Source organism: Fundulus heteroclitus, unplaced genomic scaffold (genome assembly GCF_011125445.2).
Source record: "Fundulus heteroclitus isolate FHET01 unplaced genomic scaffold, MU-UCD_Fhet_4.1 scaffold_71, whole genome shotgun sequence".
In the NCBI taxonomy this organism is placed as follows: domain Eukaryota; kingdom Metazoa; phylum Chordata; class Actinopteri; order Cyprinodontiformes; family Fundulidae; genus Fundulus; species Fundulus heteroclitus.
The window spans coordinates 1,416,876-1,441,800 of record NW_023397154.1 but is presented as its reverse complement, the minus strand read 5'-3'; the positions used below and the strand labels follow the sequence as shown (position 1 = coordinate 1,441,800).

Sequence of the window (24,925 nt, the reverse complement as noted above, 5' to 3'; positions counted from 1 at the left end):
GCCACATCTAAACAAAAGGGGACAAACTAGAAATAAAACAAACCGTAAATAGATACAGTGTAATTTAGACCCACAAGGATATTTATTTATTGAGTTTTTAAATTCCTGGTTGTCATTGAACGCAGCATGTTCAGGTTGTTGCGTCGTCAGCGTCGCTGATTGGCTCTCGACACAAGGCGCCATTTTATGAATCCCGCCGTTTTGCGGATCGTCAGTCCAGAGGGAAGACGCCGGCAGGGAGCGGACCTTGGAGCTCCCTGGCTTATTATCCGCGGGTCTAGGACAGTAAAAACCCGCCGTCCTCTCTTCTTCCTCTTTCAGTGTCCACTTTTTTCTTTTGCTCTGTTTATTTGGATAATTTTTGCTCTTTAACAACAAATTTAAAGCCACCCTAACAGCAGGAGCAACACTTTAAGCAGGAAAACTGTAAGTAAACACCAATGTTGGTATAGACAACCGTCTATACCAACATTGTAAAGAAATGCAACTGAAATTTTATATATATATATATATATATATATATATATATATATATATATATATATATATATATATATACATACATGAAGGGTGTTAAATGGGAGATGCCAGACATGGTTGACGGCTTCTGATGTGTAGCTTCCTTTGGCCCTCATTGGGGCTGCTCCACAGTTTTTACGTAGCATGAATTACATTTCATCAGTTCTTAAATAAAAGTTTATACTTTGACTCAGTTCTTGAACACTTAACAGATCCTCAGGTTAATTAAGCTTTTATTCTAATGGTAAATCGTTCATAGAAGCATTTTCTTGTACTTTCTTTGTCAAGGACCCCACCCTAATTAGGGCAAAATCTGGGCTCAATTACACTGGACAGATTATAGGTTCACATAGTTATATCAAATAAAATTTGATTTATACTATTTTACAACCTTCCAATGCATTTGTACAGATTTCTGCTAGTTTAAAGTACTGCAGCATTGACAGGTGGAAAAAATTAAAATATAAATGTCATTAGTTTAATATTTGCTTTAACAAAGGGAAAAAAGTTTGAGAAAATACTTCCTATTTTCCTTTTATTGTATGTCTTTTTTGTAAGTACCATGAAACCTCTCTAAAGTGCCAAATTAAATTACTGTTTTAGCATTTTAGAGATTAAAAAGTTTTTTTTAAAAGGAAATATTTCTCTTAACACTAGCCAAGACATCTTTAGTCACAGTTTCCTTTTCTATTTTGTTGATAATCAGAAACCTACATTGATAATGTTATAAATAGTGCCAAATAGAAAAGGGGACATAACAAAATAGCTGCAATATTTACAATACTCAAATGAAACTAAGCAAGTGATTTTAAAACCTACTTTATTACTTTTATATAGTTACCTAAAAAATGTATTGACTGTTATTTGCAGACTTATGATACTTACTTACAATGTTAGACTTCTGACGTGAATATTATCTTTTGCTTTTTTATATCTGTGTTGCATTGAATATTCAATGAAAGAGTTTAAACCATCAGAATACGTTCACTACCAGAAAAAGATGAGTGTTTCAAATGAAGACATGTTCTTATGTCGCTGTCTTTATTGTTGTCATAACAGGTGAAAATGGCTCCCAAAAGACAAAAGACCGCAGAAAAAACGGCAGATATCAGAAGCTTCTTTGGGAAGGAAAATGTCAGTAAGAGACTGGTTAATTTGGTGATCTGTGCCTAACAATCAACACCTCGATATTTGACCTGGTATACAGTGAATAGGCTGCTGCATGTCCATGTGACTGTTGTCCTTTTGCCGTCTTTCATCAGGATGTTCCTGGCGGTGGCTTCCAAACACCAAGAAAGAAGACAGTGGGTGTGGCGGAGCCTCTGGTGAGCTGACGGTTCATAAGTCAGAAACATAATCAGCTTTCTAGTTTTCCAGCACCAGGTCCAGAAGCTCTAGTGAACTCCAGGTCCAAGAGAGTTGAGGCATTTCTGGACAATTGTGACCACACAAAACATTGATGCATTGGGCACAATTTGGAGAACTTCTCTTAGGGATGTACTTACTTCTTCTTTTGCCAACGGATTAGACAGTAATGCCTGTGTGTTGAGTCATTGTAGTTGGACACCAAATTATCACTGTTATACAAGCTATCAAAGTTTCATCAACATTTCCAAGAATGTGAAGGGTTTACGCACCCTTGTGAGATACTGTAAATACTTCTGTAGTTTTAAGGTATTTTATGCAATCGTGATCAATATGATCAAACATGTAAAATCTAGTGGTCTAACTCCATCCATGGACACAACAGGAGTTCAATTCAGTTTTATTTATATATCACCAATTCATGATACATACAATAACCAAAATTCCTTCAAAAACTGATTATATTTTAGATTCACTCAGTTTATATCAGCAAAGGACCTAAACAATTGAAAGTCCAAAATTGCCATAACATACTGTATGTAATGAATATGTGTATGCATGCACGTGCCACACGTGCATCAGTGGGTGAAGAGAGGTATATGGCCTATTCTAATTTTATGCTTCCTGGTTTCTTTTGAAAACAGATGACCTGTCTGATGGCAATGAATCTTTGGATGAAGAGGAAAATTAAAATGATGATTATGATGATGCATCAGAGGAAGATATTCCACGCTTACCCCGGTGGAGAACACCCCACAATATCAACATCACTGATTACCCAGAATGGCAGGCCAGCCTTCCAAAATCAGACATTATCATGTCCCCCCACGAATACTTGAAAATGTTTTTTTTCTGAAGGCATTCTGAAAGTAGTAGTAGAACAGGCAAATTTGTATGTCATTCACTGTGACACCAATAAGCTCCTTAACCTCACTGCTAAAGAACTGGAGCAGTTCATGGGTACAGCAGTGTACATGTCATTGTTCAGATTACCAGGCACCCGCATATTTTAGAACAAAGCCATCCGAGTGTCCCAGGTAGCTGACACTATGGCACTAAACAGATGGGAGTTCATCAAAAAATCCCTGCACTTCAACAACAATGAAGTGAGGCAAGGAGAAAATGTGGATCCACTCCACAAAATCCGACCACTAGTCACTGATCTTACCACAAAGCTGCAGACGATCCCAATGGGTGAGAAGCTGGCTGTAGATGAGCAGATGTTCCCGTTCAAGGGAAAAAATAGACTCAAACAATACCTGCCAGCAAAACCAAAGAAATGGGGCTACAAGATGCCTGTTTTGGCTAGCTCTGATGGTGTCCAACACGATTTTGAGATCTACACAGGTAGAGTTGTGCTACCCTCTGAACTGCCAGATGTAGGAGCAAGTGGCAACGTTGTCCTCTGCCTGGCCCAGCCAATACCCAAGCATCAGAACTACAAGGTGTTCTTTGACAACTGGTTCACGAGTTTCCCTCTCACGCTCACACTTGCTCAGCAGGGAATTCACTCTACTGGTACTGTTCGTAGCAACAGACTACCAGGTGTCAACTTGATGTGTGACGCTTAGTTGAAGAGAGCTGGATGTGGATATTTTGAACAGAAGACGGCCATGGTTGGAGAAACCACCTTGCATGCTGTGAAGTGGTATGATAACCGTTCAGTCAGTCTTCTGAGTAATTACATTGGAGCACACCCAGTCACAGAGGTTGATAGGTGGGATGGCAAGCAAAAGAAAATAATCAAAGTCCCCTGTCCTGTGTTCCCAATAAGAATATGGGTGGGGTGGACCTGCTGGGTTCTGTCATTGCACTGTACCGCAATGAAATTAGGTCGAAGAAATGGTATCACCGGCTGATGTTCCACCTTATCGACATTATGATCGTGACTGCCTGGTTGCTCTACAAGAGAGACTGCAGCACCAATGGGATGACAAAAAAGGAACAGATGAAGCTTTATACGTTCAAGTCGTATATCGCAGAAAGCTTGTGCAGAAGTGGCAAGAATCTGGAGCCCATTGGATGGTCATGGCAGGGGGGTACACATTGTAAGACCAAAATAAGAAGAGGGTTAATAAAAAAACTATCGAGTACACTCTTAGGGTAATGAAGACATTACAGCATTTCACCTGAATAAGATAAATAGGGAAAAAATGAACAAGTTCTAATAAAGAAATTAAACCATTAAATGCAGAAAATCCAGACTGGATTTGACAAAAGTATTGTTAGGTGATTAGAGGCTGGTGACGGTCTCAGTCATCCAGGTCATGGTCATTCCAGAAAAGGGGGCTTATGTTGTGTGAGCCTCACCTCGGACGGCTCCCTTCACCTCCTCTCGCACTTAGACATTGAGGGTTCTGGGCAGTTGCTTGGAGGGGGTGCGCTGGCACCAGCTTCCTTCCGGAGGGGGGGTGGGCTGTGCCGTGCACCCTCTTCGGCGCTCCCAGTTTTTAAACACACTTGAGAACAACATGCAACAACACAACATCTGAGAGGGCGTAGGGAGGATCGGGGTGTTTTGCACCCCCCCGTTCTCCGATGGCGGCAAGGAGTCTGGGGCCTGGAGGAGGTGCCGGCCACTATGTCTAGGGTCTTGGCGGTGGGCTGCTATGGGTAGTCAGCGGCTCGCCAGGTCTGGGGCTGACGCTCCCGCTCCCCCCAGGAGGGGTGGGGGCAGGGATGGCTAGGGTAAGGTGGGGGAGGGAGGGGGTTTATTAGGTATTTAGGGGGTGAGGGAGGTTCTGGCTGGGTGGCCCGTACGAGTCGTGTTGGCCCCCCTCTTTGGGGGGCCTGGTCCGGGGGGCGTCTGGTCCGGGGGGCGTCTGGTCCGGGGGTCGGGCACAAGCAGTCGTATAGTTGATTTGGGGGATCCCCCCCCCCCCCCCCTCTTGTGAGTGTTGGATGCGAGTGTTATGCGGGAAAACGTGTGTACAGCGTCCTTTTTTTTTAAATCTGTGTGGTGAGTGGGGCACAAGGGAGGGATGGTGTGAATGAGTTTTCCTTTTCTTTTTTTTTTAGGTATGGGTACGGTTCGCTCCCTCTCCCAAGAACATCTCAAGTCCTCGCTAGGTGCAGAGCCCACCCCCCCACGTCCTGCCCTCCTTCGCTGCGCTGGCAGGCGCCTTGGCCCTCTGGGGCATTGGTAGGCCTCGGGTTTGGGGCGGGTTCCCGGGGCGTGTGCCGGCCCACTCCCGGTGGCTGCTTCGCGGGGCCTGGCCCCAAGGGGGGCGGCCGGGGCGCCTGCCGCAGGGGCGGGGCGCCCCTGGGGCTTCTGGCCCTCAGGGCCCATGGCCGGGACCACTTCAGCGGGGCTAGCTGCCGGCGGAGCCCACGTGCTCGTCCCCGCGGCTCTTGGGACGTTGGCATTGCGGTGGCTGGGGGATTTCCTCGGGTTCGTCTCTTCTCTTTCCTTGGGGGGGGGGGGGTTGCAGATATCCTGTGTCGGCCCCTCCTGGGCGCCCTGCTTTAGGGGCCCCTTTGGGAGTCCGGGATTATGGGTCCCCTGACTCCTGCCTCTGTGCTCGGGGAAGGCGGGCCTTTGGCTCTCCACAACCACTATCGAGCTATTTCCTTCTGGATAATTTTCACCTAAACTAGTGCACTCTCACAAACTCCCACAGGTGCAGGGTTCCAGGTATTAAGTGTTCACTTATATACAGAAAGCCTGTAATTTTATTTATTTATTTATGTTCTTTCACTTTCTTTTTTCAGGTATCACATTACACATGTCAGGTTAAATAGAATGTTCCAGTGCATCCCTGTGATCTTGTCATATTTTAAAGGTGCGTTAAGTACGATGTGTACTGTAAATTCAACCTAAATCATTCTTATTTCTCACCCAGGAAATGTAGGAACATTCAGTATAAACGATCAATCCTCTCCATCAACAAAGTCTTAGTCAAGTTTTTCTCCTTTCAAACCTGGGGGTATGGTCCAGAACTACTTTGGTTCCGAGCGTAACTCATGTTTACTTCCTGGTCCCTGAGCCAATCAGATGAGAGCTCCCAAATTTCCCAAAACAGAGCGCAGCATTTGATATTTTATTTTGGAAAAATGCTGCAGCCTGCAAACATGGAAGCCAGTAAGAAAAGCGGACCAGAAAATGAAGAGTATACTACATTATATACCTGTCCTGTAAAAATTCAGTGGTGTTTCACAGCAACAACGCAATGCTGGGTAAATGGCGGGTCTCCGTGAAAGGCATTGTGTATGTGTTGTCACGACTTTAACCACTAGGTGTCATTACTAGTTATTCCTTTAAAACTATGGTTGCATTTACAGCAAAGTCAGAGAACTTCAGTCAATTCTTGGATTGTGACGACTGGTAGAATTGTGTTTGGAATCCAGTAAAAATAAAGTTGCAGGTACTACACAATAAATGCCAGTGAATGTAGCCTTTTTAAGGGATGTATGGTACTTTCACAAGTTCATAAATTAACCAAAAGAAACCTGGAAAAATGTTATTACAGATACATGGGACTATACAGTATTTAACCAGTGAATGATCAGAGAAAACTGTAAACATCACTTTAACGCTACATACTAACGGTCAACCGCAAGGAGGGGGTTGGGTTACGATCTCGTTTTGTGATTCTAGTCACTGCCTCCATCCATGAAATACTCTGTGTATGTCTAAGATATTTATATAAAGTCATCAATCTGACCAGCTTAGCCATAATAAGGTAATCCAAGAAATAAGACACATAAATGTCATGGGGCCAAATTCCTACGGGTGTGTTGAATCATTGACTGGTAGTCTACTATGCTACCAGTTGTTTTTATAGAAACACTGGTATGCAAATCTTTTATGTGTTATTTGTTGTATTTATTTCTTTTTTATTATGTCTATGTGAGCTTTTAGTCTGTTGAATAAATAACTGAAATGAAAATAAAAGTGAGTATTCTTATTTTTCCACCTGCCAGTAAGAGTTTAGTTTCATTTGCGTGATAATTAAAAAATGTGTTGAACTTGATTTTTTATTTTTTTTTTGGCTTGCTTTGAGTTTTTAATTACCGCTGCATAACTCCTTTACTTTTTAAACCTAGTCTAGATCAGATAATTTATATTACATATGAATCCTCAACAGTGTAGCCTACTTGCATTTCACAATTTTGTATTGAAAACGGCAAAATAAAACAAAAGCTACAATTTTAATATTGTGGTACTTTAATACAAAGTTGTTTTTTTGTGTTTTGTTTGTTATGAAGTTTTTTTGTTGTGTTTTTTTTTTTAAAGCTCAATAAGATTATTCATTTTCAGGGATATATGGTGAGATTCAAGACCTGTGCTTTAAAAAATTACTCAACATAAACTATTTTAATTTTAGCCTTAATTTAATAATTAAATTAGTTGTTAAAAAACTTTGAATTGTCCTTTAATCTAAATAATACTCTCAATCATACAATATCAAGAAAAACAAAGCAATACCTTAACCCCCGATTGCTCCCAAGGCGCCGCACAATGGGTTAAGATGCAGAACTGATTTTCTCCATCAATAAAGTTCTATCATTATTATTATTATTAATAATATTTAAAATAAGGTCAAATTAGATCTGTTAAAATATTTTTTTTAGCTATACGTTATTGAATAATTTAATAAATATCGCCTTCAAAAAATAAATAGAACATCACCAGAACCATGTTTTTTTCCGTAATAATCTAATAATTACATTTTGTGGTGGTTATTACAAAATGCGGCAGTACCTTTTTTTTTAATTTAAAAATTATAATGCAAAATACCGCACATTGCGCTGTGATTATTGCAAAATGCGATTTTAATGACGTTTTATTACACTTTGATTTCCAAATTTACCACATAATGCAGCTTTAGACTATTACATAATGTGGCGTTAGGCGACCTCTCTTTTAAAAACTTACAATTCTGAGGGACCCTTTGATTTCTATAAATAAAATCTGTGCGCTCATTCTCCATGAATATCTCCATCACTGTAAAATTGTCCTGGTTTGACTTAATTTTTTTATTTTTAAACGCTTCAATGGTGACGATCACCAGGAAGCAGATTTCCTGGACTGCCCCTATCCCGACTACACCGTAATTTTTTAAATAAGTACATAAATAAGCAAATAAAAAGAAAAAAAATCCAGTTTCTAATCATAATCTGTGTGTTTAAAAGGAACAATTAGTGGCGCACGGCTCCCTCGGTATTAAGCGCAACTGACAGGTTCAATTCCAGCCTGCCGTCCTCTGCTGCATGGCTCCCTTTCTCTGTCAGACTACCTTCAATAAAAAGGGCCACTAGTGCCACAACAAGTAGCTGTTAAATATACATTTAAAGAGAGCAAGCAGTCTGCAGTTTTCTCCATGTAAGACATGTTCTGTTAACTGTTTCCATTTTTACTGTATTTTTCTCACAGAAACATCCGGTAAGCTGCTAGAGTTTTTCTGCAAAAACAACAGATTTGTTTTTGACAGTGTGCATGTTTTCAGTCTTTTCACTCTTCCCAACGCGGAGACAATAAATAAAGATGGAATATTAAACTAAAATGCATAAAGCAGAAAAGGGCGCCGTCTTGTAGCGGGGTGCCTTTCTCTCTCTCTGTCCACTGGAGAGAAAAAAAACAGTTAAAAAAAGACTTTAGTCTAGAGAGGTAATCTTCCATTGTGCAGGAATTAATTTAATTGAGAACAACTTGCTATTTAAACAAGCAATGTATAAACTCCGCGGTTTTGCTCATAAACTGTTGAAATCATATTTAAAATAAAAAAGACACCAAACAGTTAAGTACAAACTGATCTTATTTTGTCAGTGTTTTACTTGTCATGGTGACGGGTGAGGCAGAGCGTTCCTGTCTCCTCCTGATCGCACGTCCCTGTTTATTCTCCGAGGGAAACCGCCCTTGCAGTTTTTAACTCTAGTTTCTGGAGAAGCGAAACTCATGAAAGTTCCTGTTGCACTCCGTCCGTGCAGTCGCGTTCAGGCGCGACCGGGAATTTACCATGGCTTATAGTTTGACAGCGTGTAGGGGAAGGATGTGCCACATCTAAACAAAAGGGGATAAACTAGAAATAAAACAAACCGTAAATGGGTACAGTGTAATTTAGACCCACAAGGATATTTATTTATTGAGTATTTTAATTCCCAGTTGTCATTGAACGCAGCATGTTCAGGTTGTTGCGTCGTCAGCGTCGCTGATTGGCTCTCGACTCAAGGCGCCATTTTATGAATCCCGCCGTTTTGCGGATCGTCAGTCCAGAGGGAAGACGCCGGCAGGGAGCGGACCTTGGAGCTCCCTGAGTTATTATCCGCGGGTCTAGGACAGTAAAAACCCGCAGTCCTCTCTTCTTCTTCCTTCAGTGTCCACTTTTTTCTTTTGCTCTGGTTATTTGGATAATTTTTGCTCTTTAACAACAAATTTAAAGCCACTCTAACAGCAGGAGCAACACTTTAAGCAGGAAAACTGTAAGTAAACACGATTGTCTATACCAACATTGTAAAGAAATGCAACTGAAATAATATATATATATATATATATATATATATATATATATATATATATATATATATATATATATATATATATATATAAATATATAAATGAAGGGTGTTAAATGGGAGATGCCAGACATGGTTGACGTTGGCTTCTGATGTGTAGCCTTCTTTGGCCCTCATTGGGGCTGCTCTACAGTTTTTAGCATGAATTACATTTCATCAGTTCTTAAAATAAAAGTTTATACTTTGACTCAGTTCTTGAACACTTAACAGATCTTCAGATTAATTAAGCTTTTATTCTAATGGTAAATCGTTCATAGAAGCATTTTCCTGTACTTTCTTTGTCAAGGACCCCACCCTAATTAGGGCAAAATCTGGGCTCAATTACACTGGACAGATTATAGGTTCACATAGTTATATCAAATTAAATTTGATTTATACTATTTTACAACCTTCCAATGTATTTGTACAGATTTCTGCTAGTTTAAAGTACTGCAGCATTGACAGGTGGAAAAAATTAAAATATAAATGTCATTAGTTTAATATTTGCTTTAACAAGGGGAAAAAAGTTTGAGAAAATACTTCCTATTTTCCTTTTATTGTATGTCTTTTTGTAAGTACCATGAAACCTCTCTAAAGTGCCAAATTAAATTACTGTTTTAGCATTTTAGAGATTAAAAAGTTTGTTTTAAAAGGAAATCTTTCTCTTAACACTAGCCAAGACATCTTTAGTCACAGTTTCCTTTTCTATTTTGTTGATAATCAGAAACCTACATTGATAATGTTATAAATAGTGCCAAATAGAAAAGGGGACATAACAAAATAGCTGCAATATTTACAATACTCAAATGAAACTAAGCAAGTGATTTTAAAACCTACTTTATTACTTTTATATAGTTACCTAAAAAATGTATTGACTGATATTTGCAGACTTATGATACTTACTTACAATGTTAGACTTCTGACCTGAATATTATCTTTTGCTTTTTTATATCTGTGTTGCATTGAATATTCAGTGAAAGACTTTAAACCATCAGAATATGTTCACTACCAGAAAAAGATGAGTCTGTTTCAAATGAAGACATGTTCTTATGTCGCTGTCTTTATTGTTGTCATAGCAGGTGAAAATGGCTCCCAAAAGACGAAAGACTGCAGAAAAACCACCGGACATCAGACGCTTCTTTGGGAAGGAAAATGTCAGTAAGAGACTGGTTAATTTGGTAATCGGTGTCTAATATTCAGCACCTCCATATTTGACCTGGTATACAGTAAATAGGCTGCTGCATGTCCATGTGACTGTTGTCCTTTTGCCGTCTTTCATCAGGATGTTCCTGGCGGTCGCATCCAAAAACCAAAAGAGAAGCCTGAGGGCGTGGCAGAGCCTCTGGTGAGCTGACGGTTCATAAGTCACAAACATAATCCGCTTTCTAGTTTTCCAGCACCAGGTCCAGAAGCTCTATTGAACTCCAGGTCCAAGAGAGCTGAGTCATTTCTGGACAATTGTGGCCACACAAAACATTGACACATTGGGCTCAATTAGGAGAACTTCTCTTAGGGTTGTACTTACTTCTTCTTTTGCCAACGGATTAGACAGTGATGCCTGTGTGTTGAGTCATTTTAGTTCAACAGCAAATTATCACTGTTATACAACCTATCAAAGTCTCATCAACATTTAGAAGAATGTGAAGGGTTTACGCACCCTTGTGAGATACTGTAAATGCTTCTGTAGTTTTAAGGTATTTTATGTAATCGCACCAATATGATCAAACTTGTAAAATCTAGTGGTTTAACTGCATCCATGGACACAACAGGAGTTCAATTCAGTTTTATTTGTATAGCACCAATTCATGATACATGTCATCTCAAGGCATTTTATGAAGTCAAATTCCATCAGATCCTCCTGGTTGGTCAGAAAGTTTCCTCTCTAAGGAAACCCAGCAGGTTGCATCAAGTCTCTCCAAGCAGCATTCACTCCTCCTGATAGAGCGGACAATCGTCTGCATTGTTGATGGATTTGCAGCAATCCCTCATAATGAGCAAGCATGAAGCAACAGTGGAGGGGAAAACTCTTTTTAACGGATAGGAAAAAAACTCCAGCAGTTCAGTGCCAGGAAGCTTAATGGGGCCGCACCTCAACGCCTCGTTTTCTTTTGGATTCCTCTGCCAGATCTGCTTATTGTGCTCAGGACAGTAAGGCAAAGGATGCAAGTTCATGTTGCTGAGAAAAAGAAATTGACATCTCAGTGTCCCTGCTGAGAATATGTAGCAAGCCTAAAAATAGGCTGTGGTTCAGGAGGTAGAGTTTGTTATCTTGCAACTGGAAGGATGTGGTTTCAATTCCAGCTTTCCCTGCTATGTGTACGTACATGCCCCTGAGCAAGGCATTTAAGCCTAAGTTGCCTACTGTTCAGTGTGACGATGTATGAATGTGTGTGTGTGCATCTAGTTTGTGTGACTAGATGCACAAAATGCGTTTTTTCACTTCCGATCCCGGTACCTGAATTTAGATCGATATCAACATTATTCCAATACCAGAACTATGTTTGCTTTAAAGGAACAGTGTGTAACTGATTTGGCTTTGAATTAGCAAAAATCAACCATGGCTTCCATGAATACACTTTTTGCCAAAGTCTAACAATAATCTTACTAAAAATGAAAGCAGTCTCATAGCCTAGAATTAGCAGTTCATGAATGCCTATGGTGAACCCACTAGAAGATGCCATATAGCATCAAGATTTTTGATTACAGTAGGCGAAAGTGTACATATATATGAAGATGTCCTGTCAGTGGAGGAGGAGTATAAAACAAGTAAAGGGGACCGTAGATCATTCTATTTGCAGTTTTTCTTTTTTTTTTTCTTTTTTTTTTTTTTAATGGAGAACCATCCATACTCTTTGCCCAGGAGAGGGAAGCGAAAGTAGCCAAGACAAGAAAAACAAGCACCCAGGAGAAAACAAAAGTCTATATTGGCAAAGGTATTATGACCAGGTGGAGACAATTTATAAGGGACAGGGTATGCGTGGAAGCGAAGGGGCAGAGTGACGTTTCAGCCGGTTCACAGTGTCTGTAGCTCAGCAGTGCGAGTTGCTCTCTTTTATAACTCGTGTCTGTAGTCGCTCATTTTAGTGCCCAAATAAGCAACTGCACATTCAGAAACGATCCCAAATAACCAGCGGCTCACAGAATTTACGAGTGACTTTAGAAAAAAAACACGCCTAAAGTTGCTAATAATAAGAGGACTTGGCTATATGGGGTAAGAGAGCTTTCTAAATAGATTTGTACATAAAAGGATAGTTGTGTCCATATCAGTCAGAAGTTGTGCATAACAAACATTTGTAAACTCATAATAATTTAAATCACATTCAAAAGATACAACATACGGTTTAAATAGTTACAACTTCAATAACTAATAAATACAAATTTCAAGTTTAAATTTGTGCTTTACTCTTTATGAACACAAACAGCAGCGGCTGCTTGAGAATACGGATTTTTTCTTTGAGAATACGAATTCACAACAGTGGTCTGACGTCACGGTTTCCAAGGCTGTTTAATGGAGCACAGAGTGCGAAGATAGGAGCCGCGCATGCGCTCTTCAGACTGACCGTCTCTGAATGCACCGCGGCTGCAGATTCATTCCAGACAGCGCAGAGCTCACAGTGGTAAGTTAAACATTCCCTTTTCTGCTGCTGTTGTTCAAAAGTACGTTTTCAGATCGTTTGAGGCGAGAACATTATACTTTTAAGCTTCCCTATTTGGCCTGTTTACAGAGTTAGTGCGTAATTTTAATAAAAAGTCCGACGTTGAGCGTCTGTGCCAACTGGTAGGTTTTTTAAGATTGACAGCCTATTTCCTACTTTTAAATTTAAAAAACAACAACATTGAGGATGGTATTAAACATGTGATCACGTTGAAATTGTGACTATTTATCTGTAAAGAATTAAAATGAAAACATAATTTTTATAACAGTAAAGGGAGTAGGGTTAAGCTACTTTGTTGTACCTACTAACCTTCACAGCATTGCTCATTAAGGAAAAGTTATTTCTGTCTGCACCTTTACAATGATTAATCTATAAATTGTGTGCAGTTAGTTCAGTTAATTCTTTCAGTGAAATGGTAGAAATACCAGAGAAGGGAAGCCATTTGTTACATTTACTACTATATTAATCTGCATGTTAACCACATATAGTTTTATGGTGTAAAAAGGTGAGAATTGAAAAAACAATTATGGTAACATTTGGCATTTTTTTTATTTACAGTAAGAAACAGAAACAAAAAATGTGAGGATAAACACTTCTGTGCCGATCCTCCAAATATTTTTTTAATGAAGGGGACCTGAAACCAGCCTTCAGGCTAAGAAGGTCCACCATCGTCCTCCTCCTTCAGCTGCTGCCCATCAGAAGGTCCATGGATGGCCACAGGAGATAGAGGTGCTGGTGACCCTCTGCTGGCTGGCCTGTGGAGCATCCTATAGGGTAACAGCTTGCCAGTAAGATCTCTTACCTTCTTGTCCTTAAATAGAGCCAACAATGACACACAATTGATACATAGATTATATCAATTGGATAGAAGATTAAGACATATCAGCATATTACCTAAATTACAAGTTAATTTTATATTTGGTACAGGTCAAGTGGAGGCACGCTACAACAGGCACCACGCCAAGGCTGATAAACATCGTTGAGGGTGCCTTTGGTGGTCTGAAGACACGGTGGCGTTTCATCTTCTTAAGGGTGCTGGAGGTCCGCCTGACGTTTGCCCCAAAAGTAATCGCCGCCTGCTGCATCCTCCACAATATTAGTATAGAGGCAGGGGACCAGCTAGACGTGGAGGATGAGGAGGTTGATCCAGAGGAGGACGAGGAGGTTGACCCAGAGGAGGATGGCCATCCAGCGGCTGAAGACAGAGAGCTGCTCCAGCTGGCTGCATGTTTAAGTGAACATGACTACACCTGACCTTATGTAGATCAGTTCTAGTCATGTACACGTGCTGCTTCATTTCATTTTTTTCACTACCTGGAAAAATACATAAAATAAACAGTAAATTAATTTCCATTCCAACTATTTTTAATTGTATGTTTGTAGGTGTTGTCTATTTGTATAAGATGTGAATAGAAGTTATTTCTTTGTTTTAAACCACGTTAGTAACTGTTAATTTGTTGAATATGTTACACCTTCATTCTGTTCCAAAGTTAAAACATTTGTCTAAAATAAATATCTGTATTTTTTTCATATATTGTTACTATTGTTTTCTTTCCCTCTTTCTTCTCTCGATTCTTCGTGTCCTCACTCAGAGGAAACTCACTTAGATAGGAAAAACATTTATAGAATTTATTTATAGATTTATTTATAGATTTTATATTAGGGCTGGACGATATAGAAAAAAGCATATTGATAAAAAAAATGCATATTGATCGATAGATAATTATCAAAAAGATTTAAAACCTGGCTCTTATAATATTGCTAAATGACTTACTTTTAATATATCACACACAAACACTCAATCCCAATTTAATTCTTATTTAACCAACATTTTTAATTATAACTGATTTTTTTTTTTTTTTTTTTATGAAAAATGACTTAACTTAAGAGACCTGGGTGATGTTATTAAACACTCTGAAGCACGTTACTGCATGCGTGATGTCCTTACGCCGCCAGGACGCTTTGTCATTTTATCACAAAGAACGGAGCCCAGTAGCTGCTATACCTGCTTTGTTTTGGAAGAACTTCCATAAGATTCCTAAGAAGATGACGCGCAGCAGCGCGGGGCTGACACAGCTCGCGCTGCTGCGGTAGTGAGCGGCTGAGCGGCTTACGTGATGAAACAAGTTGGTTGCGTTACCAGACTTTGTTTTTACCGGTTCCTTGCAAATTTTACAGTTCACTGTGGTTTATTTCAGTCAGGCTGGCGAACAAGTAAAACCCCGTTTTGGGACAATTTCCTCCGCCGCTCCTTGCTGCGACATATTCACGTGCTCTGTGTTGTGGTTTGAGAGGGCGGCGCTTTGTGACGGTGTGCCTGGGTCCGCAATTACGATTGGTCGAGAGGAAGCAGTGACTGTAGCATCAACTAATATAGGCTAAGAGGAAGGAAGGAAAACTGTCTCTATAACCAACTTTTATCGACCCTTTTTTCCCCTTATTGTGCCACACGTCTTTCGACTGATATATATTGTTATTAAATTATGGTCCAGCTCCATTTTATATGCTGCTGTCATTCTTTGGAGACATTTACAATTTATTCCAGCAATTATTGAGTTAATAAAGCAACACGCGTCAGCCTGAGAAACACAAAACAAATAAATCACTCTTTTTTTTTTAAATTACGCACTAACTCTGTAAACAGGCCACGTAGGGAAGCTTAAAAGTATAATGTTCTCGCCTCAAACGATCTGAAAACATACTTTTGAACAACAGCAGCAGAAAAGGGAATGTTTCACTTACCACTGTGAGCTCTGCGCTGTCTGGAATGAATCTGCAGCCGCGGTGCATTCAGAGACGGTCAGTCTGAAGAGCGCATGCGCGGCTCCTATCTTCGCACTCTGTGCTCCATTAACCAGCCTTGGAAACCGTGACGTCAGACCACTGTTGTGAATTCGTATTCTCAAAGAAAAAATCCGTATTCTCAAGCAGCCGCTGCTGTTTGTGTTCATAAAGAGTAAAGCACAAATTTAAACTTGAAATTTGTATTTATTAGTTATTGAAGTTGTAACTATTTAAACTGTATGTTGTATCTTTTGAATGTGATTTCAATTATTATGAGTTTACAAATGTTTTTTATGCACAACTTCTGACTAATATGGACACAACTATCCTTTTATGTACAAGTTTATTATGGAACCGCTTTTACCCCATATGGCTACAGTGCCAAAAAACATTTCACACAATGGCCGTAGCCATTAGCAGTTGCTTAGTACCAGATACATGGAGGACATGTTGACATTGTCACAAATATGACTCTACGCAGCTCCAGTAGTAGTTATTCAAGCTGAAAACAGCAAAGTTGTTTGTAATTAATTTAGTGCACAACTAGATGGTGGCCTTTAATATCTTTTTATATGTTATGTTATCGACATTGTTTTTACGAGGCTGTAAACTTCTCCAAATTGAGACTTGTAAACTGGAAGAAAAGTGCATTATAAATTACGTATTATTGTTATTTTTATTATTAGAATCTCCTCTACCACTAATCCTGTCCAAGTAAAATACAAAAGGGTTACTTCATGTTGGAAAATTCAGCTTGATTAAAAGCGGAACTCACAATATACTCAAGGGTGTTCTGTCACAGGAATCAGGTAAAATATGCTACACCATTAATTTGATAAGAAAATAACTTTCCAACCGCTCAATAAGACATTTGTTGATTTTTAGCAACAATGATTTATTAAAAAAAATCACAATATTACAAAATAACAATAGTTATTCAGATAGATCAATAGCCAAAAATTCTTCAAAAACTGATTATATTTTAGCTTTAAATCATGCAGTTTATATAAGCAAAGGACCTAAACAATTCAAAGTCCAAAATTGTCCGTTCTTTTTATTTTTAAGAATAATGTACGCAACGCAGTTCCATATCCTCTAAAACAAAGTCCTGGAAATGTTTTTCCGTTTATGTCCAAAGTCCCCTTCCAAGCTAAAAAATCCAAACGTCAAAACCCCCTCCGAAAAAGATAAGAAAAAAGAGTGGTACCTCCAAAAATCCCCAAAAAGAAAAATAAAGTCCAGATCTCACCCGGAGCATCTTTCTTTCCCCTCGGTAGCGTCCTCTTGCACCTGGCGGCGTCCTCTGGGTGCAAACTCCGATCAGGTTTCTAAATGCACATTCTGTGGTGCTGGGACGAACTTTGATTTTTGTTTTATCTCCTTCCTTTGATTTTGAACTAGTTTTAAACATTCAATCAAAACAAAATCTCCCGCTGCTAAGATCTGACGGTGTGCGTCACCATGATGGCACTTTTTATTTACTAATTTCAACCACACCTAAAAACCAGCATGCTACTGCCCACCATCAGTTTTAACCAGTGGAGATTTGAAATAATTTTAACAAACAAATAATATTTGTTCTACCAAACAGTTTATTACTTTTACACTTTAATGTATTTATACAGAAAAAAAACATAGCGGTTATGTTACAATGTTATCAGCACAATCTGTTAAACTGGCTCAACAACACTAAATAAAGCCTTTCACGTCTAGAAAGGTGTTCTGAGTGCAGTCATAGTAATTTCCATAGCTGTCACATTGTCTGGTGAAAGCTTTTCTGGTTTTTGAATGACTCCAGAAGTAATTCCTGCTGCATGCCACTTAACGTCTCCAACATACTCGTGCAGACTTGAATCCATGCAAAGCTCGTTTTTACGACCGTGAACCTCGTCTCACATTAGAAATTGCTTGGCACGTCAAACTGTTGATGTGACTCAGAGCTGCTCCGAGCAGAGAGTTGCCTGGACACGCAGGCTTAAGAGTGAGAGTCACTCCTGGTGCCGTATTGACAGGTGTGGGGTTAGTGCCTGGTGGAGAAGAAACAGTGCCAGGCACCTACCGCTTCATCAAACATGCCTGCTTCGTCCAACCGACTGTGTGGGGAGTGTAGACATTTGTACGCTTAACAGTGAAGTATGCAAACATTCCATCCAGCTCACGGTATGATCACTGAGGCCCCGATCTTCAAAAGGTTTGCATATATTAAAATTCTAAATGACGTGTAAAAAGCTGATCTTCATAACAGGAGCAAAGTCATTTGCATGTGTAAAAAGAGCCAAACAGCAGGTGCAAGCTTGTTATGTGTGAGCTTTTATGACTCTGCAGATCATATTCTGATGACCAAATTGTGCAAAGGTATGTGAGGAGGATTCGCAAACGTAAAATACCAACCGGAAAGCGAGTTATCAAATCTGAAAGTGATAACTGGCATAGATTTTGTGTCAGGTGTGTTTTGAGTCATACTGGGCTGGAGCCGGTGGGAGATGAGAGCAGGAGCTGGAGGACCGGAGAGCGCTGGAGAGCTGCGGGTGCTGCGCTGAGAACCAACAGCACAGCAGAGAGAGTTCTTGGAGGTGCAGGGGCTGTAGTAAAGTCAGCAGTGCAGCGGAGAGATCACCTGGAGCACAGGAACGCTGGAGCAGCAGGAGGATCAGCAACAGACTGGGGCAGGCGTAGGACAACTCGGGCAAGCAGACGTGGGAAAATCTCTGGCAGCGAGACTAGGGAGAGTTGATGCTCAGACAGACGTGGGAGAATCTCTGGCTGAGGGCATTGGATGTTTGAAGATGGACCGGCGGTGAGGACCTGACTGAGGAGGGTTTATATAGAGAGGCTGGCAGGTGGAATGAGTCTGTGCTGATTAGAAACTGACAAGTGTAGATGATTAGTAGAGTGGGGCGGAGCAGGGCAGGAGGAGGAAGGTGCTAGAAAGGTTCAGGGTGCAGCAGGCAGAATTGCACCCTGACACATATAGAATAAGTAGTGACAACTTCTCTTCCAGTTCAAGAATTTATTAACAGAAATAAAAATAGCATCCAGAGAGCATCACTATAGAATACTGTTTATCTGAATTAACACTATATTTCAATCAACAAATTCTCTCTACCAGGCTAGTGAAACGATCGGTCGCTAAATGGGTTGATTCTAAATTTACACAAAAAAAACACCATTACATTGACATTAAGGTTCCATATTAATGCGGTGGAGCGAAACGAAACAAACCTTATGTTCGAAGCAAACCTTAGTTGCGTATCTGGTTAGAGCAAATGTTATCCAGAAGCTAATACCATTAGGCTAGTGGACATTCAGCGCTAATTTAAAAAAGTTTCAGCTTCATTTTGGTCGTAATGAGTGGACCGGATAACACAACCCTATGAAGATAACGTTTGTTATAACCATAAAACACACTTGAATTACATTAGCATGGTGTGGTTTCAAAGAAGCTAGCGGGAGCGATCCTGTAAGCCCCATGTGTTTTAGAAACACTGAAAATTCATTAAAGTCAACTGTTCTCAATAAACCATTTAACTTTCCCTGTTCCACATTGCCTAAGATGTCGGTGCCCCGGTGTCAGTTCGGTTCACTTTGGGCATCCAGTTTGGAGCAGCTAAATTACTCCAAGGGAAAGCTGCTTATCTCAGCAACGTGCAGCGGCTAGTAGGCGGCTATGGGCTAGCCGAAATGTGGCTGTTGGAGCAGGCGGCTTCTGGGTCCTTCATGCGAGTCTTTGACCCGGTTGCAGCAGGCGATTTTTAGATCAGCTTTCATCCCAACTTGGCCTGGCCCCAGGTGAGGGGACCGCTCCACGCCATCTCGAATCAGCTTTCCTGCAACAGCTGAGAAAAATCACAACGCTGGTTTCGGCATAGATGGATTCTTTTACTCCGGCGTCTGGTTACGCAGAAGGTAGACAGCTGACCTTGCTTTGATACAGCCAGCAGTTCTCCAAACCCAGGCTTGATGGCAAAACGGAAACTAAAAACACAATTACTGAACCTAAATAATGTGACATACTTATAAACAAGCATAACAGACACCTGACAACATTCAGCACAAAGCCTGTAAAGTAAGGGGACCAGATTTCTAAAATCAAATCTGGGGACTAAACAAATTGAAGAAACTGGAGCCGTTTTGGAGGTTGCGGATGTTGACGTGATTGTCCCGACAGACACAAAAGTTCAGATTTTGCAACCCTAGCTACTGTCGCTTTGCATCTATTGCCGTCTTACCGTTCTGGCTTTGCTGTAATCGCCAAAATCACGCCTGTTGTGGTGCTAGGAATGTGTCTGTTGCATTTCTTTGCATCGCATCGCTCCTGTGTTGCACCTGTACATAGGGATAATATGTAAATCAGCCACTCAGGCCGCCATGTTCGATGTGATCGCACCTTTACAGCACCACAACCGGGTGACTTAACAGCTCTTGTGCGCAACAGTTTGTTCTTATTCATAAAATGCTGAATCGGGGACTGTTCCGTGGACAGCTTTTGACGGTGATTAGTTGTTCAAAATGGGCAAGGTCTGGTCAACCTACTGCAGTGTTTGTCAACGGTGGGGTACCACCCATTGGGGGGTGTTTTCAGGATGACAGAGTGCTGCAATTCTTTTGTCAAGGCGTTTGCTTGAAGGTAAATTTACACCAAGATAGACTGCTGTGGTCTGCAACAGCTGTGTAACTCTTCAGTGTTTCTCTCAGCTTCTTGTGTTGCAGCTCTATGTTGCCGTCAGGAGAACAGGGTGTTAGAATATAATGCAAAAAATGTAACCCACTTGGCTTTTACTGTGTAAACTCTTGTAAATTAATGCTCTCTTTAATGGCATTACCTGTGGATGAGTTTTTTGGGTCCCACTTTTCATCTCTACAGACAACATACATTTACATTAAGTTAAAGGAGTGGCTATCTTCCTGTAGCCAGTTTCTGATAATCACAACACAGCTTGCCTTTAATGACTTCAATCTGTCTGTCCCATTTAATTAACAGAAATTTCCGTTTTTAAATTTTTTTCAATCTCTGATCGGTTATAATGGCAGGCATACACTGTACGATATTTCCAATTGTACTCAGATACAGCTCAAAGTGTTCGATGAAACCGCTGATTTTAAAAGTTCATGGCTCACAATATTTGTTTGTGCGTCACACAGGACACACGATGCAGTTGAAATTGGCCCAAATATAACAAAAAATAAATAAATTATACAGTTTATGCCCAGTTTAATAAGTAGAGCATTGGCAAAATTATTTTAAATTCATTTGAAAAGGGATGTTTAAAGGGCCAATAATTGTAAGGCAGCTAGTTTGATGAAGCCAGATGTTGATAAATGTAAGAAATTTCACCCACTAAATAAATGTGTCAGAAGTAAAGGATGGATTTTCTTCTGGTTTTCATGTCATATTATGCTTCTGCAATAAAAATGTCTTAAAAGTTGTTGTTTTTTTAAGCAAAAGTCTACACAGGGTGTTATAACGGATGGTAGTAACTCTAATTTTCCTGTTTTTCAGATGCCTAAGCAAACACCACTGAAAGTGAAGCACGAAAATGGAAATGATTTTCCGGTCAGTGCGTAATGTTCTCAATAACAGTCATGTTTTAAATCTCGTCTCTGTAATGCTTCAAAAATAAACTTCCTTGCTCTGATTTCTTGCAGGTTAGCCATTCCCATCGCTTCACAGTAAAATTCAAGGCAACTGATCGTAAAGAGTACACCATCGACTGTGATCAACCACGCTCAGTCCTGGAGGCAATAAAATGCAGTCTTGACACAACTGATAAGATGATAAAATGTGCAGATGAGAGCATTATCATTCAGCTGGGTAAAAAAGATAGGGATTCTGTGGTTCCGACACATTTCCCTTGCTCTTGCGTTGGTGATGGGGAGTCACTGATTATACTTTATAGTAAAATGGAGAAGATTGAAGTAGTTCAGGAGCAGCATGACAAAACCATACACCCTAGAGAGGAGTATTCTGTCTTCTACATTGATACAGTTGGAGGTCTGAAAACCAAAACAAAGGATTTGTTCAGAAGCAAAGTGATCAAACAGTTCAAGTATCTCTGTGTTTACGGGGAAAAGGGGATGACTGTAGAGGAGGCTCTGAAGCGTGATGGTCGATTCGTTGACCATCTTGGAGAATTCACATTATCCGATAACGACAACCCCGACCGCCTCACTGTGCGCACACAGAGAGTGGACAGCCTCCACCAGAAGGCTTTTAAGATACGTCTTCCGCTGAACAAACGAGAAAGTGTTGAAAACCCAGCACGCTCCATCCTAGATGTTGCTCTCGAGAGTGGAAATAGCGTTAAAAAGGCGATTGAACAGCCAGGCAGCAGCGTCAATGTTGATGAGATTTACGAACTTCTGCGTCAGCAGTTTCCAGATCTGAAAACATGGATGGAGAGCAGGTTCCCTGGTGATTCTTATCAGCAAGCACTGAACCTGAGAAATGAGATGTTTGGAAAGATCCAACAATCTTTCTGTGAAGTTCATAGAATTGAGAAGTTGCTGAAAATGGGCAAATCTGTCTGTAAAGTAATTGTTTCCAATGTTTCTCAGGGAACAGGCTTTGTGCTGTTCGACAGGTTTATCCTGACCAGTGCACACTTGTTTAAAGGGTGTGTCCTAGGAAACACCCTAGAGGATCATATAAATGTCTCTGCTCTGTTTAACTATGATGATCCAGAGCCAGAGACAAATTTCTTTTTCTTCTATGCTGAGAAAATATTCGTTGACATTGACAATGAGCTGGATTATGCCGTACTCGAGCTCAAACCCGAGGGCCAAAGATTCAGCCCGAAAACCAAATCAGAAAACGTCAAAGTACCACCAGGGCTGCTGAACAAATTTGGACCGCTTCCTAGAAATGGTGAGGCCTGTATTATTGGCCACCCTGCAGAAGGCGTGAAGAAAATTGATCCTACATGCATCATCGAGCCAGAACACAGAGGACAGGCTGTCAACGATCATTTAGCCAAATACAAAGACTCAATGTTCATCCTTCAGTCCGTCTTTCAAATCAAGAATCGAGGGATTGACGACATAATGATGGGTGGAGAAAAAGCAGAAAAGGTGGCAACTTACCACACTTTCATGTATCACGGAGCTTCTGGCTCTCCAGTGTTTGATGCACATGGTCAGCTTTTTGGGCTTCACACTGCAGGATACGGTTACGGGCTACCAGAGATGAAAGACAGCGTCATTGAGTACGCCCATCCTCTGCTCGCTGTGTTTGAAAAATTTGTGAGTAATCTGAAGGAAAGGGAAAATGATGAGATGCTGCAAAAGCTTAAAGAGGCAGTGACAGAGAACCAGCACCTGAAACAGATACTCCAGATTGAGCCAATGGAGGTAGATTAGACTGACTGTAGACATGCTACAGACGCAGATTTCAAGTCAAAATATTCCACCTACATCTTTAACTTCCACAACATTCTGAAATGTAATTGCATGAATACAATATACCCAGCCATTGATTTGTTACACTGGCTAAATCACTGAATCACGGATAGCATAGTGCCCATCGTTAGCAGGCTTCAACTGCCGGTCTCTCACAGAGACAAGTAAAACAACTCTTAACGCTCTCATGTCTTAGTGCATGTTTAGAGTGTTGGAGGAATCTGGAGTACCCAGAAAGAAACTTACAAATGCATAGAGAGACCACCCAATTCCTTACAGAAAGGTCCTGGTTAAAATTCCAGCCCAAGACCTGGACCATGTTACCGGATCTGTTTTCTCCCGTTTAGTTAAATTACCTCCTGGTCCTTCAACAGTGATTTCCACAGGAGTAGAATCAACAAGAAAAGCAACTACAAATCTTTTCTTTTTATAAACAAGATGGGACGTTCCTCCAGCCATTGTTTATACATACCCATTTATCTTATCGTATTCGTCCTGTAACCAACGGGTTGCCGTTTTCGATCCCCCATTCCGACCATCTCAGTTGTGTCCTTGGGCAAGACACTCTCACCCGCATTGCTTGTTGCTGGTGGTCAGAGGTTTGACCACCAGCAACCTTGGTGCCACCAATGTATGGCAGCCTTGCTGTCCATCTGTCCATCAGCCCCAGGGCAGCTGTGGCTACAATGTAGCTCACCACTGTCAGCGTGTGAATGAGTGAATGACTGCATGTAGTGTAAGGCACTTTGGGATCATGGGACTTGATAAAGTGCTATGCAAGTACAAGCTGTTTACCATTTGCAAGGTCACCAACCATCACCGCACAAGAGGTGTGATACACCCTGAACAGAACCCTGGACAGATTGAAGCGTCCTTTCTTCTTTTGATACACATAAGATTGTAGGACCTCTCAAAACAGACTGGTGTGCTTAAACTGGTTGATCTCATTGAATCGGCCTTGAAACAAAAAAAGTAAATTGTCCCATACTAAGCAGCAGACATATCGATGGACGGTTTTCTTCTGGTAGCCTAAAACCATATCACAGACATAATCTGCAAGTGTATTTGTAAAAGCCAATGTGTGTAAAGTCTATATAAGACAGGAAAATATGTGCGTATGGGTGTGTGTTTCATCGGAAAAGGCAAATCGGTTTTGACCGCTTGGCCGGGAAATGCTGTCACAATACAAATGTCTGTTTTGTGTTATCTTTTGTTTATAAGAAGGCTAAAGTAAGAAAAAGTAAATTGGCTTTTAACTGCAAGAACAGCATCTGGACATCTCCCCCTGGCAAATGCGCGTCAACCATAAGATTCAGGTTTAAAAACACTCCAGTGGCTTTAAGCGTCAGCTTAGCCCCTACACAAAGATTTTACTGGCCAAATTACATCTACCCATTTCTTTTCTATACCAGCTTATCCATACAGGTTTGCGGGAGGCCAAGTACACCATGGACAGGTAGCCAAATTGTTTTTAATAACTTTTGAGTGTTCACTTTACAAACATATTGCCAGTGGTTTTAATCATTCTTCCATTATCTAAACCTGCTCATCAGTGCAAGGTCTTTGTGGTGGGGGCTGCTGGTGCCCATCTCCAGAGGTCATTGGGAGAGAGGTGGCCATTTTAATCAGCTTTCATATGTATTCTTAAATCACTGTCTTAGTTGTTATGTTTTTCTGCAAACATCAAAATAGTTTTCTGTATAAGAACCTTT

General features: G+C 40.5%; 1 protein-coding gene and 1 long non-coding RNA gene across 3 annotated transcripts; both read left to right on the top strand.

Moving 5' to 3' along the window:
- Positions 1 to 126: 126 nt before the first annotated feature.
- On the top strand, positions 127 to 1,611 carry LOC118561784. Its single transcript, XR_004930254.1, has 2 exons — positions 127 to 426; positions 1,579 to 1,611. It is a non-coding gene; the product is annotated as an uncharacterized LOC118561784 (long non-coding RNA).
- Positions 1,612 to 9,083: 7,472 nt separating this feature from the next.
- LOC105923063 (protein FAM111A-like) lies at positions 9,084 to 23,909 on the top strand. 2 transcript variants are annotated; one of them, XM_036133997.1, is made up of 5 exons: positions 9,084 to 9,306; positions 10,458 to 10,532; positions 10,661 to 10,723; positions 21,319 to 21,372; positions 21,465 to 23,909. In XM_036133997.1, the coding sequence occupies exons 2-5, from the start codon at positions 10,464 to 10,466 to the stop codon at positions 23,172 to 23,174; spliced, it is 1,896 nt and encodes a 631-aa protein (XP_035989890.1). In that variant the 5' UTR covers positions 9,084 to 9,306; positions 10,458 to 10,463; the 3' UTR covers positions 23,175 to 23,909. The 2 variants fall into 2 exon arrangements, with proteins under 2 accessions (XP_035989890.1, XP_035989889.1); XM_036133996.1 differs by having other exon boundaries at positions 10,455 to 10,532.
- Positions 23,910 to 24,925: the final 1,016 nt, after the last annotated feature.

What these genes read in the sequence shown, in the direction of transcription:
- LOC105923063 (XM_036133997.1), top strand. Translation starts at nt 10,464, where the DNA reads ATGGCTCCCAAAAGACGAAAGACTGCAGAAAAACCACCGGACATCAGA. An exon ending in GCTTCTTTGGGAAGGAAAAT is followed by an intron (nt 10,533 to 10,660) that starts GTCAGTAAGAGA and finishes GTCTTTCATCAG; the next exon opens with GATGTTCCTGGCGGTCGCAT. An exon ending in AAAATGGAAATGATTTTCCG is followed by an intron (nt 21,373 to 21,464) that starts GTCAGTGCGTAA and finishes GATTTCTTGCAG; the next exon opens with GTTAGCCATTCCCATCGCTT.